Genomic DNA, 12,775 nt, shown 5'->3' on the forward strand with positions numbered 1-12,775 from the left:
CCTTTCCGTCGCTCCGGCGCGCACCCAGGCCTGGCTCCCGGAGGTCCGCGCCGCAGAGGTCTGGGCCCCCTACTCCAAAAGCTGACGGGGATGTCACGGGTTTCTTCCTTAAGAAAACACTCGAATTCACTCTTCATGGATAAAAATCTTAAAGTCTAACCATACAAAAAACTGGCAACACTATGGAGCAAGGGAAAGTCGAATCGTCCATCGGGGTGTAAGCTGGTGCAGCCGTATTTGGAAAGGGGACCGGCATCGCCTGGCTTCGTGGAAGAGCTGCACACCTGAGTCCGCAACAGTTAATTTCCAGGTATGTACTCCACCAGAAGGCATGTCCAAGAATGTTTGCACAGCATTGTTCCTAATAACCCCAATCTGGAAGTGAGCGAATGTCCATAAACTCAGGGATATGCCACAGTGAGGAGCATCAGCGGACGCCCGCTGAGGATGGGTCGTAGCTCAGAGCACACACGGCGTAACTTAGGGGGGCAGAGTGAGTAGGAAGGGCCTGCTTCGCGATGTATAACCAACCATGTGTTAATCTGCACATGTGTGTATTAATTTCCTTATATGAATATCCTTTTACAATTTTTTTAAAAGTTATTTTTAAAACGGACGGAGAAACTTAGGCGGAAAGGTAGGTAACTGGCCAAAGGTCACAGATTGTCGGTTTAGACATCAAAATCTGGCCTACCCGGCAACGACCAATCAGAAAACGCTCTCACCAGGCGGCCCCGCCCCGGAACTGCTGAACGACCCCGCCCCACCCTGCGCTCCCGCACGCCGATTACCCGAAGCAACACAGGAAGTGACGGGTGCCCGCGCGTACTGTGGTCGCCGCTGCAGCCCGGGTCCCTCCTTGAAGCCGAGAGCCGCACTGGCGGAAGTGACACTATAAACGCGCGCCAGGAGTTCAAGAGGGGTCGCGAAGGGTCGCAGTGGCGGGCGCCCGGACTGTCTGCCGTTTGAGTTGTTTTTCGCTGGTGGGAATCGCCAGCGGCTGTGTCTCCAGGTAACAGCCGTTGTTGCCTTTTTTCTCCTGAGTCTGAGCGGCGAGGTCGGGGGAAAGGATGGGTGGAGGCCGGGGACGGGCAGGCCGCGCGGAGACGCTCCCCGCCGTCCCGGCCGCCCCGCCCGGCCTCCGTGGCGCTGGAAGAGAGTCCCTCCGGTCAGGCCAGGGGCCGCGGGGGCCGGGCCGGACGGCCGCGCGCCGGAGGCCAGGACCTCAGTCCGACCGCCGCCTCCTTCTCGGCGGTCCTGCATTTGCAGCACTTGTGTGGTTTGAGTGCAGCAACGTCCCGAAAGTAACTTTCCACGCACCTCTGGCCCTTCCTGGAGCGGCGCTCTCGTTTTTCTCTGTCGCCGGTGTTGCGGGGGCGGGTGCCGGGATCTGTCGCCTGTGCAGCCCTTTGTCCTCCAGGCGGGGGTCGGCGCCCTGGCTCATTAGGGAATCGCCCGCGCCACGGCGGGCTTCGACTTTTTTAACTTGTGATTAACCCCCGCAAGGCCGAGGGAGACCGTCCGGCGCGGGGGGTGGGGGGAGCGGCGCTCCGCGTCCTGTGTGACTGCGGGTGCCCGCGTGATGTGCCCGGCACGTCCCGTGCGCGGCTCGGGCGGTTCCCACGGCGACGCGGCCGGCGGAGCCGGGCCGGACACACGGTCTTTGCGCAGAGCCGCCCGGTGCTTCCGTGTGACGGCTACCTCGGACGTGTAGCTGAGATGGAGGCAGTGGTTTCAGGAAAGCCGGGAGCGCGGCCTCGTGGTGTTTCCGTGCTCTGAGGGGGTGAAGCTGTCGGGTGAGCGACACCGTGGTGTCTGGACGGCTCCTCTCCCGGCGTCTCGTTGAACAGCCGCTCCACACACGATCACGCGGAAGCGCACGGGGTCCGCTTAAACGCTTGTTGAGCGGACCGCCCGAGACGTTGACGGGGTCACACGGGTCCGCTTGGCTGCGGGCCCGGAGCCGGCCTCGGAGCGCAGTGTGTGTCGTGCTCCCTGTTTCCGCTCGGGCATGCGGCCCACTCGGGGGTTTGCCTTCTCTGGGAGCTGCTTCCCCGGGTCCGCAGCGCTGACTGCAACGTGCTGAGAGTTTAAGTGGAATGTGCACCCAAACGAGCCGCTCCCGTTGCAGTTTGCGCCGTCACAGGACACGCGGAGGGAGTGCGATTCCGGCAGCACGGACGAAGGGGAGCGTGCCCGCCGCGGCTCTGTTCCTGGGTTGGGGGGGGGGGGGAGCCGTGACTCTGGTTATCCGACTGTGTAGCCGTCTGTATTCTCACTTTAAACTTCAAATTTCAGAGCCGCATCTCTTCCTGGCAGAGGACGACCCGGAGGGCTGAGGAAGTCGCGTGGAGTCGCATGGGGATGCCCCGGGGGAAGACTGGGTGCTGAGCCGCTCCCTAGCAAAGCGTGACTTGCGGGAAGTGGGCGGCGCCATGGATCAGAACAGCAGCCTGCCGCCCTACGCCCAGGGCCTGGCCTCCCCCCAGGTAAGGAGCGCCTGCTGGTGAACACGGGCCTGTGTGCTGTAAGCCTCCGGTGTGGTATTGAGAAGGCCCGCTGGGCCTTGAGTGGGTCTGATGGTGGGGAGTTCGGGGGTGCACCCAAAGGCTGAAATAGGTGTTGGTCTGTAAGAACTTTCGGACAAACATGATTGTGTGCAGGTGAATGACAGGCTCTTTGATTTTGAAAGGGACTCTCACCAATTGTTTTCCAGTTTCATCTTTCCCTTTTTTATGTGTAAGGTCCTAGATAACTTCTCTGCTTTCTAAAGTTTTAAATGATCTCTGCTGAGATGCAATTTACTCGCAGTAAAAACACCCATTGTAAGTGTACGTATATCCCCCCCACACACAAACTTGTAAGCCAGGTACAGGAAGAGATTAACAACAGTAACTAGTAATGAAACGGAGTGACTGTGACAGAGGCTGTCGGGGAAGCTATGAGGCTGTGGTCCTTCTCAGGCCACAGCACAGTTCTCATCGTGCTGCCCTCCCGGCGTGGAGGCGCTGGGCAGAGGATTCCTGTCCGTCCCCCCCACCCCCGGGATGGTGCAGGGTGCAAGATTCCATCACGCTCCTCAGAACTGCACACAGCGTAACCTAGGTTGTTGACTTCTTGAATTTTCCATGTAATAACGTCTGGGCCGAGGGGGACTGTGGGGGACAGAAACCACAGGGAGCGCAAGAGCGGGTCCAGGGCAGCAGCTCTGCACCCCCCCACTCCCCTCCCCCGAGACGTGTCCTGCAGTCCTGCAGGTGTTCCACCCGTCTGTGGCTTAGTTCTCAGTCATCTCGATGGGGCCTTCTGGAGAGCAGAAGTCCACCTTTCCTGGTCTCTTCATCACTGCTGCTTCCTGGTTGGTGCTTCTGTGTCCTGCCAGGAAGTCTTCACCCACCTGCAGTCATAGGTGGTGCTTCTCATAGTCCTTGCTTTTACGTACGTCTGTCACTCGTTGTTACGTACAGCATAAAGAAAGGCACTTGAGGTAACCTGCATTTTTTCTAGCCAGTACGTGTGCAGCAGTTAGAGGGGGATGCAGTGGAATGGTGCCCACGCTCAGGGCCACAGTGTGTGCTGTGTCCTCCTCTCCTGTTCTTTCTGCCACTGAGACAGCGAGACATACGCGTCTTACACCTGTTTGGCTTTGATGTTAGGAGTAGGAGGCCCACAGCTGTAACGAGCTGTGCAGCCCCCGCCTTCTCTGTGGGTCTCGGTGTTGGGGGAGGACTGGGCTGGGCGCCAGAGGACTGGGGTGGCGACCTTGGCTGAGGTGCCGCTGAGACCTGTGGTCATGGGCAACACAGCCGCCTGCCCTCCGGGTCAGGGCTCCTGAGCTGCGTGTGGGGAGAGGCCCGTGTGTTCTCCCTTTCCCAGAGGGCTGGGGTGAGCCGGCGGGGGGGGGGGGGGGGGGGTTAATAAATGCCCCTCTCTTTGCAACGTTTGGAAGCAATGCAGACAAGTAAATCGATACTATTTTGATACATGCATTGGATTTTGTTGACTGAAACCTCGGGGAGCAGTGGTTAGCCTTTTTGGTGGTATTCAAACAATGGGCACCGACGCTTCAGTGTTTCCTGCACGCCTGTGGCCGTGCCAGGGGCTGTGACCAGACCTCTCGGGGGAACCATGAAATTTGTCCCAGCTGGAGGTGGGGTGCTCCCCAGATGGTATGTAGGGTCATAGTGTGAACGAGGATGTGTGGTCACTCCGGTGCGCCCCCCGATTCTCTCTGGTGGTCTTAGGGCATTATTATCCCCTAGATAGGCCTGAAGTTAAGCAACTTCCTCAGGCTCACGAGTAACAGTGGAGTAGTGGGGCTTCACACCCAAGCCCAGTTCCAAGCCCTGAGCTCCTGCCCACTGTGCACTGGTAACGAAGAAAGTGATGTGTGTAGGAACAGCAAGTTCCTCCCTCCTTATGCCCTATGGCCCCTTTATTCCAGAAGATGTCCGTCTTCCCACTCCTCGCCTGTTCTCTCAGCAGGCAGGTCCCACATGCACTCGGTGCCAGCCTGCCTAACCCTCCGTTCCCTGGACTCTTCACAGGGCGCCATGACTCCCGGGATCCCCATCTTCAGTCCGATGATGCCGTACGGCACAGGGCTGACTCCCCAGCCCATTCAGAACACCAACAGTCTGTCCATCCTGGAGGAGCAGCAGCGGCAACAGCAGCAGCAGCAGCAGCAGCAGCAGCAACAGCCGCCGCCACAGCCGCCCCCTCAGCCAGCGACAGTGACCACAGTGACAGCTGCGGTTCAGCAGTCGGCGACCCAGCAGGCGACTCAGGGGCCCTCAGGACAGACGCCACAGCTCTACCACTCACAGACTCTTACCACGGCACCCTTGCCGGGCACCACACCCCTGTACCCTTCGCCCATGACCCCCATGACCCCCATCACGCCTGCCACGCCGGCCTCGGAGAGCTCCGGGATCGTGCCACAGCTGCAGTGAGTACTCGAGTTGCGTCCTCTCGCTGCCCTGGGGGTCCCTGGGAGCCACGCAGCCAGCCCTGTTTTCAGACCGATTGCAGGCTCAAGGGTGTGGCGCTGGCGGTGTCCTGGACCCCGGCTCACTGTCCTGTGGGACAAGGGACGCAAAGCCGCTTCGGTAGGAAGCGCTCTCGACGAGTTTAGAAATCGGTAGCCCGTGTTTACACGCTTGGTCCAGTGACACCCCAGCTGCATCCGTTGTGGTTACGCCAGCGCCGCCCTGGAGCCGGCACGCTGCGCCGAGCCAGACGCGGTCTCCTTCCCCGGGGGCGTTCCTCGGGGAGACCACGCCTTACTCGAGGAGCAGCCCGGTTCGTGGTGTCCTCGGTTTTCTTCATCGGGCGTTGGGAGGGCTCCCACACATCCCTGATGAGCTGTGTGTTTCTCACAAGCTGAGGATGGCTGTCCTTGCCGCCCTAAGTGGACTTTCCTGCCTCAGCGAGGTGGGGCCTGTGTGTGACGGAGCCAGGGGGGTGGGACGGAGTGTGTGGGGGGCGCAGAGTCGCCGGGGTAGGTGCTGGTGACGGCTGCACAGCCCTGGGAGCCCGTGACCACCACCGAGCTGTGCGCCCGGGACGGGGGGAGAAGCTGCGTTTTATGTTTTGCTCCTGCCGGAGGCGGCCTTTCAAAGAGGGAGAGGAGGGTGTGTGACAGCTGCACGGCCGCATGTGTGAGAGGTGCCCCAGAGGCGACCAGGTGTCCTTCCAGCGGACCGACGCTGCAGGCAGGTGCGTGGGGGCTGACTGGAAGGACACAGGTGACCTGGAGAAGGAGACACTTGCTACCCAGGGTGGCCTTCCAGTTGTGAGCCAACACCAAGTCCGCAGAAGTGCTGCGTCCTGACAGAAAGGACCAGGAGCGGCGGGGAGCGGGAGCCCGTGGGTGCCCAGGGAGGCCTGCAGGCTGGCCTTGGGGCCCGCAGGCCAGAGAGGGCCTCAGGCGCTGCTTTGCCCACGCGAGTCTCTGCTGTCAGAGCCAGGAAATGCAGAAGAACCTGGGTTTGCTTTTAGATTTGTTTTATTAAAATCTGCAGTAAAGTGTTTCACTGCATATTGTTTTGTGAGTGATTCATAAAATATATAAGAACACTAAAGGGAGCATTCATTGATAATATCCGAGGGTTAATCAGAAGAAAACAGGGTTTTTCTTCCTTTGCTAAGATACCAGGTTGGTTTTTTGTTTTTGTTTTTAAGATTTACGTATTTACTTTTAAAGAGAAGGAAAATGGGGGAGAAAGGGAGAGAAACATCAGTGTGCAGTTGCCTCATGTGACCCTGCACTGGGGACCTGGCCCACAACTCAGGCTTGTGCCATGACTGGGAATTGAACTGGCAATCTTATGGTTTGCAGGCCAGTGCTCAATCCATCAAGCCACACCAGCCCGGGCCAAGATACCAAGTTCTTGTTCTTCCAAAAGATATTCATTCTGAGAGGACGGAGAAGGCCATCCTGCATTTTTCTTTGTAAAGAGCGGTTTCGGGGTTGGGAGTGGTGGTAGGGCAGAGCGCAGGGCAGAGCCGCGGCACTTTGGTGGGAGCCTGGGGCCCTGGGCAGGCGGCCGGGCCCTGGCCTGAGGGGCTGGTGCCCGCCGAGTCGGTCACCCTGTCGAAGCCTCGGCATCCTCACGTGAAATAGTTACGGCTCCGCAGTGCACGGTGAGTGTGAAGTAGTAACGTGTACAACAAAATGCTCACCATGGTGTGTGGTGCCTGTGAAACACTTCATACATGTCAACAACTTGCTAGAATTTTAATTAGGAAGTTATCTGAAAATTAAAAGAATTTAAAGAAGTTAAATTAGTCCTTGTGGAAGAAATGTGTTTCTAGACACTCCTTTAGCATCACATCCTGTAGAAGTGAACAAAGCATGTTTCCCTTTCCATTTTTTTTGCAGAAACATTGTGTCCACAGTGAATCTTGGCTGTAAACTTGACCTGAAGACCATCGCGCTCCGTGCCCGAAATGCCGAGTACAATCCCAAGGTGAGACCAGCTGGGCCGTGTTTCGGACCGGACGGCGGGAACTGCCCCCAGGGGCTCCGGGTGGAACAGGCTGTGCCGCGGCAGGACGTCCCTGCCCTCCCCGACAGCCGGTGGGTGGGAGGCGGCGGTCGCGGCAGTGCACGCGGCCGTGCTCAGAGTCGACGTGCCTGTCCCCTCGGGAGGGGAGGTGTCCCCAGCAGGAGGGTGACAGCTGCAGGAGCCGGTCACGAGGAGCAGCACACGGAAGGGAGGGGCAGAGGCCCTGGGGTTGAGGGGGGTGCGGCGAGTTGAGGGGAAGCTGCAGGCGCTGCCGATCTCGCAGGGGTGTGGGGGGGCGCACAGGCCGCGGTCCAGCGCAGTGGTCGCAGGTCTGCTCCCTGCGCGCCGCCCGCAAGGGTGGGGCCGGCGTGGGCAGGGGTCGCGGGAGGGGTGGCTGGGCCCAGGTGCCCTTCGCGGTTGCCGTGGGGCTCTCTGACCTCCGCCCTCTCCGGCCGTTGCAGCGCTTCGCTGCTGTGATCATGAGGATCCGGGAGCCCCGGACGACGGCGCTGATCTTCAGCTCCGGGAAGATGGTGTGCACAGGCGCCAAGAGGTGGGTGCGGGCGGCCGCGCTCCGTCTGCGTGTGGGCGTTCTCGGGGGGCCGGCGCTGTGGTACAGTGTGGCTGGTTCCAGCCGCTGTAGTCAGCACTGATTCCGTTTTGTTACAAGCGGGAAGGAGTTTTGGATCAACGTTACCATTGCTTGTGTCCATGCAGGTCAGTTGCGTTTTATGTGTGTTTGATGATAGCACACTACATCGGAACAACTAAGAAGGTTCCCCTCACGTAAAAAATTGTGTACGTAACACGGACTCCTCCGAGGGGAGAAAATGTGGTTGGGAACGAGGACCGTGCCACGGCCTCCTTGGCTCTGGCAGCGGGGCGTGTGGCCACGGGCGCTGCCGCCCTCCTGCTGATTGGCGTGCGCCCCGAGGGTCCGAGTCGTGCGCCTCTGGGTCAGCTGCTGCTGTCTGTCAAGGTCACACAGCCTTCAGGGGCTTGACTAGGCTACCCGGTCTCACGCCCCAGACCTGGCAGGAGGCACCAGGGAAGGAGGTTAGTCACAGGCGAAGCAAATTAAACGTTTAAGATAAGAGATGATTAAAATACACTTGGAGGTGTTCACCCTCGAGCAGGCTGTGGGTGCCTTTGCTAGTTCTGAACTTCAGCGCTGTCTTGTGACCAAGTCAAGGCCGTTGGTGTGGACCTTCTGGCTCCAGTCTCAGAGTGTTTTCAGGGGCAGGGCGGGGTCCACCTGGCCCCTCGCCCCTCTTCCTCGGGGGCCTGCTGTGTGCGCGGTCCTCGGGCGCAGCGCCAGGCGCCTGGGGCCGCTGGGGCGGCTCCGCGCCGCTCCCTCCCCAGGAGGCGATGCGTGCTGACTCTCCCGCCGCCGCGCAGAGCGCTTGCCGAGACGGGACGGTGTGCACCTGTTCGCGCGAGCAGTTAGCCACACGAGAAACCAAAAATGAGCTCACTCCCCGGGAAACAGCACCGCGTGTGTGGTGTTGCATCCCCGACCTGCGCCTGAGAGCCTGTTGTTTGTGGCGGCCCGGGTGCTCTCGCTGCGTCCCACCCCCCGTCCCAGTCGTGTCCTGCACGCAGGGCCCAGAGGGGCACCGGGCCGGGCAGGACCGGGGTGGGCGTCCCCGGGCACAGGTCTCCGGAGGGGTCTGTGGGCCGAGCCGCAGTGACAGCCGTGCTAACGGTGACGGCGCCTGTGGCCTGGTTTCCCCACGAGGACGCAGGGTGCCCTCGCAGTGAAGTCGTCCCTGTCTCCTGGTCTTGACTCTTCCTGGGGGGGGGGACCCGCCGCCCTCTGGAAGGAGCTGCTCGTCGAAGGAGCTCCCGGAGCGGCCCCGCGTGTGCACAGCCCCTCTCCCCTCCCCCAGCGAAGAGCAGTCCCGCCTGGCGGCGAGGAAGTACGCCCGCGTCGTGCAGAAGCTGGGCTTCCCGGCCAAGTTCCTGGACTTCAAGATCCAGAACATGGTGGGCAGCTGCGACGTGAAGTTCCCCATCCGGCTGGAAGGCCTGGTGCTGACCCACCAGCAGTTCAGCAGGTGAGTCCCAAGTGGGGGGGCTGCACCTGGCAGCTCGGTGGGGACCTGCGTGGTCCTGCGTCTGCGAGAGCCACCAGCTCGCAGGAGCCAGCTCTGCCGCTCCTCTGCGTCCGCGGCAGTTTCTCGGGCGGCCGTGGGGGCGTCTGGTTCCTGCTGGCCCCCTTCCCGCCGCACATGGTGGCCTGAACACCCCCTTTATGGGTGGGGTTCATTCCCTTTCTGTACTCCATCGTCACACTGCCCGGCGAACGAGTTTCAAATGCGAGAATTACACCCACCCCCTTGGGCACTGACTGCTCCCCGCTGTTTCGGTCTGCGGTGTGCTCAGCATTACCAGCTCCGCCAGCACCGTGAGTGCCCTTTCCGCTCCTCCCCCGCTGCTTCCCGCTGCAACCGCCCCGGCGGCAGGCGGCCCCTCTGCGGACTTGCAGGGTGAGGCGCCTGGCACCCCTCAGGTTCGCCGTGGCTTCGGGTGCCCGGGCCCTTCGTATCCAACTGAGCATGTCTTCCTCAGAACCCTTCCTGAACTTCCCGCTGGGTTACACACACACACACACCCTAACTGTCTCCAACCTCCGAGCGACGGCGTGACGTTGCGAGGGTCAGAATGGGACACCGGAGCCAGACGCTCGGTCAGCTGGGTGAGGGCAGGTCCATTCTCCACCCGGCGAGTTTCCTGTCGCTTGGGTTAAGTCACCTGACCAGCATGACAGCCAGAGAGTATTTCAGTTCAAGGGGACGAGGTGGGAATGATGAAAAGGCATGCTGTTACTGCCAGATCCGAGAAAGAAGTGTTACCCCCGAACTGGTCCAGACGGGACCAGGTCGAGCCGGAGAGACCGCAGAGCCTTCGTGCGTGCGGCGCTCGCGTTCCGCCGGGCCCAGGCCCACGGAGAGCAGAGGTGCCGAGTCCCCCGGTGCTGGCCGCACGGGCCTTCTGTCCCCACCCCCGGGTGCTGCGCGGGGGCTGGGCTTGGCCTCTGCCGTGGGCTGTTGGTCTGCTCTTGCTCCTGCAGGTCTTCTCTCGGAGAGCGTGGGCAGCTTTTAACTTACGCCTTGTTTTTGCCATTTTCCTTCTAGTTATGAGCCCGAGTTATTTCCTGGTTTAATCTACAGAATGATCAAACCCAGAATTGTTCTCCTTATTTTTGTTTCTGGAAAAGTTGTACTAACAGGTAAGTTGTAACAGGAGGTCCCATCTGGAGGTTTGAAAATCTCAGCATGGCACACTCTCAACGCCGAGCAGTAGTGGTGCGGACTTGGGTCGGTTGGCTACGGCCGGTCGAGAGGCCTTTTCTTGTCCTCCCATCCCAGGATGCTGGCCTGGCAACAACGTCCCGCCCCCAACTCCCGCCCTGAGGGAAACCACACCCCATACCTGCTGGGCCTTCCGCCCCGGGCTTGGCCTGTGGGGGTGGGGAGAACGGTGAGCCTGACGTGGACCTGCATGAGATGCAGCTTGCAGCGGGAGGTTGCCCCTAAAGCCTTCATGTTCACGCCCCCCCCCCCCCGTCATTTCAAGACAACGAAGGGAGATTCGGAGGCACTTGGTGGAAGGTGGCAACTGGAGAGGAGGATTCAGCCTCTGTCACTGCACCTGGGGGCCGACACCCAGCGCAGGGGCCAGCCCAGCCACAGCTGCAGAGAGGGAGCTGAGTCACCTGGGGCGTTGCATTGTAATTTGAAAAGCCCTCTTATGAAAATACTGCTTTAAAACAAAAGCAGGACGGTGACGAGAGAATTGTGCTGGTGGTTTTGTTGTGACGTCGTCGTGATCTTGTGATCGTACCTCCTGCCAGGTCAGGAGGTGCCGCTGCAGACTCTCAGGGCTGCCCGCTTGCCTTCGCAGGTGCTAAGGTCAGAGCGGAAATTTACGAAGCCTTTGAGAACATCTACCCAATCCTCAAGGGCTTCAGGAAGACCACGTAACAGCTGTCGGCCCTCCCACCCTCCCGCCCGCTTGGTTTTGACAACAAACCCGTGTTGGTACCTTTAGGTGGTGGCGGTGGGTGGCGGCCTGCACCGCGCCGGGCGGCGCTGTCACGGTGGCGCCCGGGTCTGGAGTTTTAAACACTTCCTGCTGCCGACGAGTGGGTTTGGGGGAGACACCGATGTGGAAGCCACCTCTGCAGTTGACTGGGCTTTTCATTTTGTTTGCTTTCTTCCCCGTAAACCACAGTTTTTATATTTCTACCAGAAAGTAAAAATGTTTTTTAAAAGTGTTGTTTTTCTAATGTGTAACGCCTAGGGTTTATTTTTGTGCCAGACACATTCCGCCGCTGCAGTGTTGCGGGCCGGGCCGAGGGGCGTGCGCGGCTGCACACGCCGCCCCCTCGCAGCGCTCTGTGCAGGAGACGCTGTTTGTGAAAGTGTGGGGTTGACGTTGCAGATGATGCCTTGTAAGATTCCTGTGATCACACTGTTGAAAAAGTTGTATTTTAGATATAATGCCTGAAATCACTTCCGTGTGTGCCTGTGTTTTGTTTCGACCAGCATTTCATTGTGCGTCGCCATGGAAGTGGAAGAGCCGTCTGAAAACGTGAGGTCGCGCTTCAAACGTGTGTTGATCGTGTTCCCCGACGGGCTGAGCCCCTCCTGTCCCCAGGTCCCTCCTGCTCCGGGCCAGCCCCTCCCCTCCCCCCAAACAGCCACCATCCTGGTAGAGGGCAGTCCTCCATGTTTAAAAATTTGATAGGTGTTTATGTTTTACTGCTGAAGTTTCCCCCCGTCTCTGTTCAGGCCGTTTGGCTGGTGGGGTCTCTGAGTGTGCCCCCCCATCTGCAGACTCGGCCCGGAACAGCCCGTCCGCCCCCGCAGACATCCCCGTCCCTTTGTCACAACTCGGTGGCGTGTCCTTTCGTTAGGAATCAGATGTTTGTTCGACTCTCTTCCTTTTGACCCATTGCTGATTTGTTAGGGGTTGCAAATGATGAAAGTCTAATTGTTTCACTTTTTCTTACATTCATTGGAATGCTTTCATAAAGTGATACACTTCAAAAGTTTTCAAGATAAAAAACCTCATGAATTCATACCACCCAATTCAAATCTAGGACTACTGGGGTTCTATTTAACCAATTCTGTATTATATGTTATCTTTTACACGAGAGTTATTTAAAAAAACAGTCAATAAGTTAAAATGTCCCATAATACACACAGCACTCATAGAGGCACAGAACGCTACCACCACCGTGATGATCAAAAGCGTTACAATGTACTGTCCTTGCTGTGCTTTCTGAACCGTCAGAAGGCGCTGAGACCAGAGCCAGGGCCGCTGGGGCACAGCCCGTGCCTGGCCGGCCCGCTGGGCAGAGCCGAGCGAAGGTCTCAGGAGCAGGAACTGGGGGAGACGGAGTTACAGTGTTTCTAAACATCTCAGCGTGTCTGGAGGTGACCAAGTTGCGTGAGGCAGTATCTCACGTTACATATTTTTTATGTAGTTGCTGTTTTTTTAAGCCTCAGATTATTACAGGAGATGCTTAGGGAGTCACTCCCAGGCTGTTGGAGGGAGGGGCCCTCCAGCCTACAGGGACGGGAGCCCAGACCCACAGGAGTCAGAGGGGAAGGCCCGGGCTTGGGCGAAGAGGCAAGGGAATTAAGGGGGAAAACCCGCCTAGACAGGGGACAGTGGGGGGTGACTGGGGAGGGGGTGGGGGAGGTAGGGGAGAGGGAGCAAAGGGGGGTGAATGGTGATGGAAGGAGACTCGGCTT

General features: G+C 59.3%; 1 protein-coding gene across 3 annotated transcripts; it reads left to right on the forward strand.

The window, feature by feature from the left end:
* The first annotated feature begins 2 nt into the window (after positions 1-2).
* LOC114490099 (TATA-box binding protein) lies at positions 3-11,527 on the forward strand. 3 transcript variants are annotated; one of them, XM_028504017.2, is made up of 8 exons: positions 3-310; positions 2,299-2,489; positions 4,548-4,948; positions 6,884-6,971; positions 7,472-7,563; positions 8,900-9,067; positions 10,148-10,242; positions 10,917-11,527. In XM_028504017.2, exons 2-8 carry the CDS (start codon positions 2,436-2,438, stop codon positions 10,994-10,996), a joined length of 978 nt encoding a protein of 325 aa, XP_028359818.1. In that variant the 5' UTR covers positions 3-310; positions 2,299-2,435; the 3' UTR covers positions 10,997-11,527. The 3 variants fall into 3 exon arrangements, with proteins under 3 accessions (XP_028359818.1, XP_028359821.1, XP_035880893.1); XM_028504020.2 differs by lacking the exon at positions 3-310 and adding an exon at positions 872-1,012; XM_036025000.1 differs by lacking the exon at positions 3-310 and adding an exon at positions 873-1,012 and having other exon boundaries at positions 2,320-2,489.
* The last annotated feature ends 1,248 nt before the right edge of the window (positions 11,528-12,775 follow it).

This window comes from Phyllostomus discolor, chromosome 4 (assembly GCF_004126475.2).
Source record: "Phyllostomus discolor isolate MPI-MPIP mPhyDis1 chromosome 4, mPhyDis1.pri.v3, whole genome shotgun sequence".
Classification (NCBI taxonomy): Eukaryota; Metazoa; Chordata; class Mammalia; order Chiroptera; family Phyllostomidae; genus Phyllostomus; species Phyllostomus discolor.

Bases quoted from the DNA above. Each gene is read 5' to 3' on its own strand.
- LOC114490099 (XM_028504017.2), top strand. From the start codon at position 2,436: ATGGATCAGAACAGCAGCCTGCCGCCCTACGCCCAGGGCCTGGCCTCC. The intron at 4,949-6,883 runs GTGAGTACTCGA...TTTTTTTTGCAG, and splicing joins GGGATCGTGCCACAGCTGCA to AAACATTGTGTCCACAGTGA. The intron at 9,068-10,147 runs GTGAGTCCCAAG...TTTTCCTTCTAG, and splicing joins ACCCACCAGCAGTTCAGCAG to TTATGAGCCCGAGTTATTTC.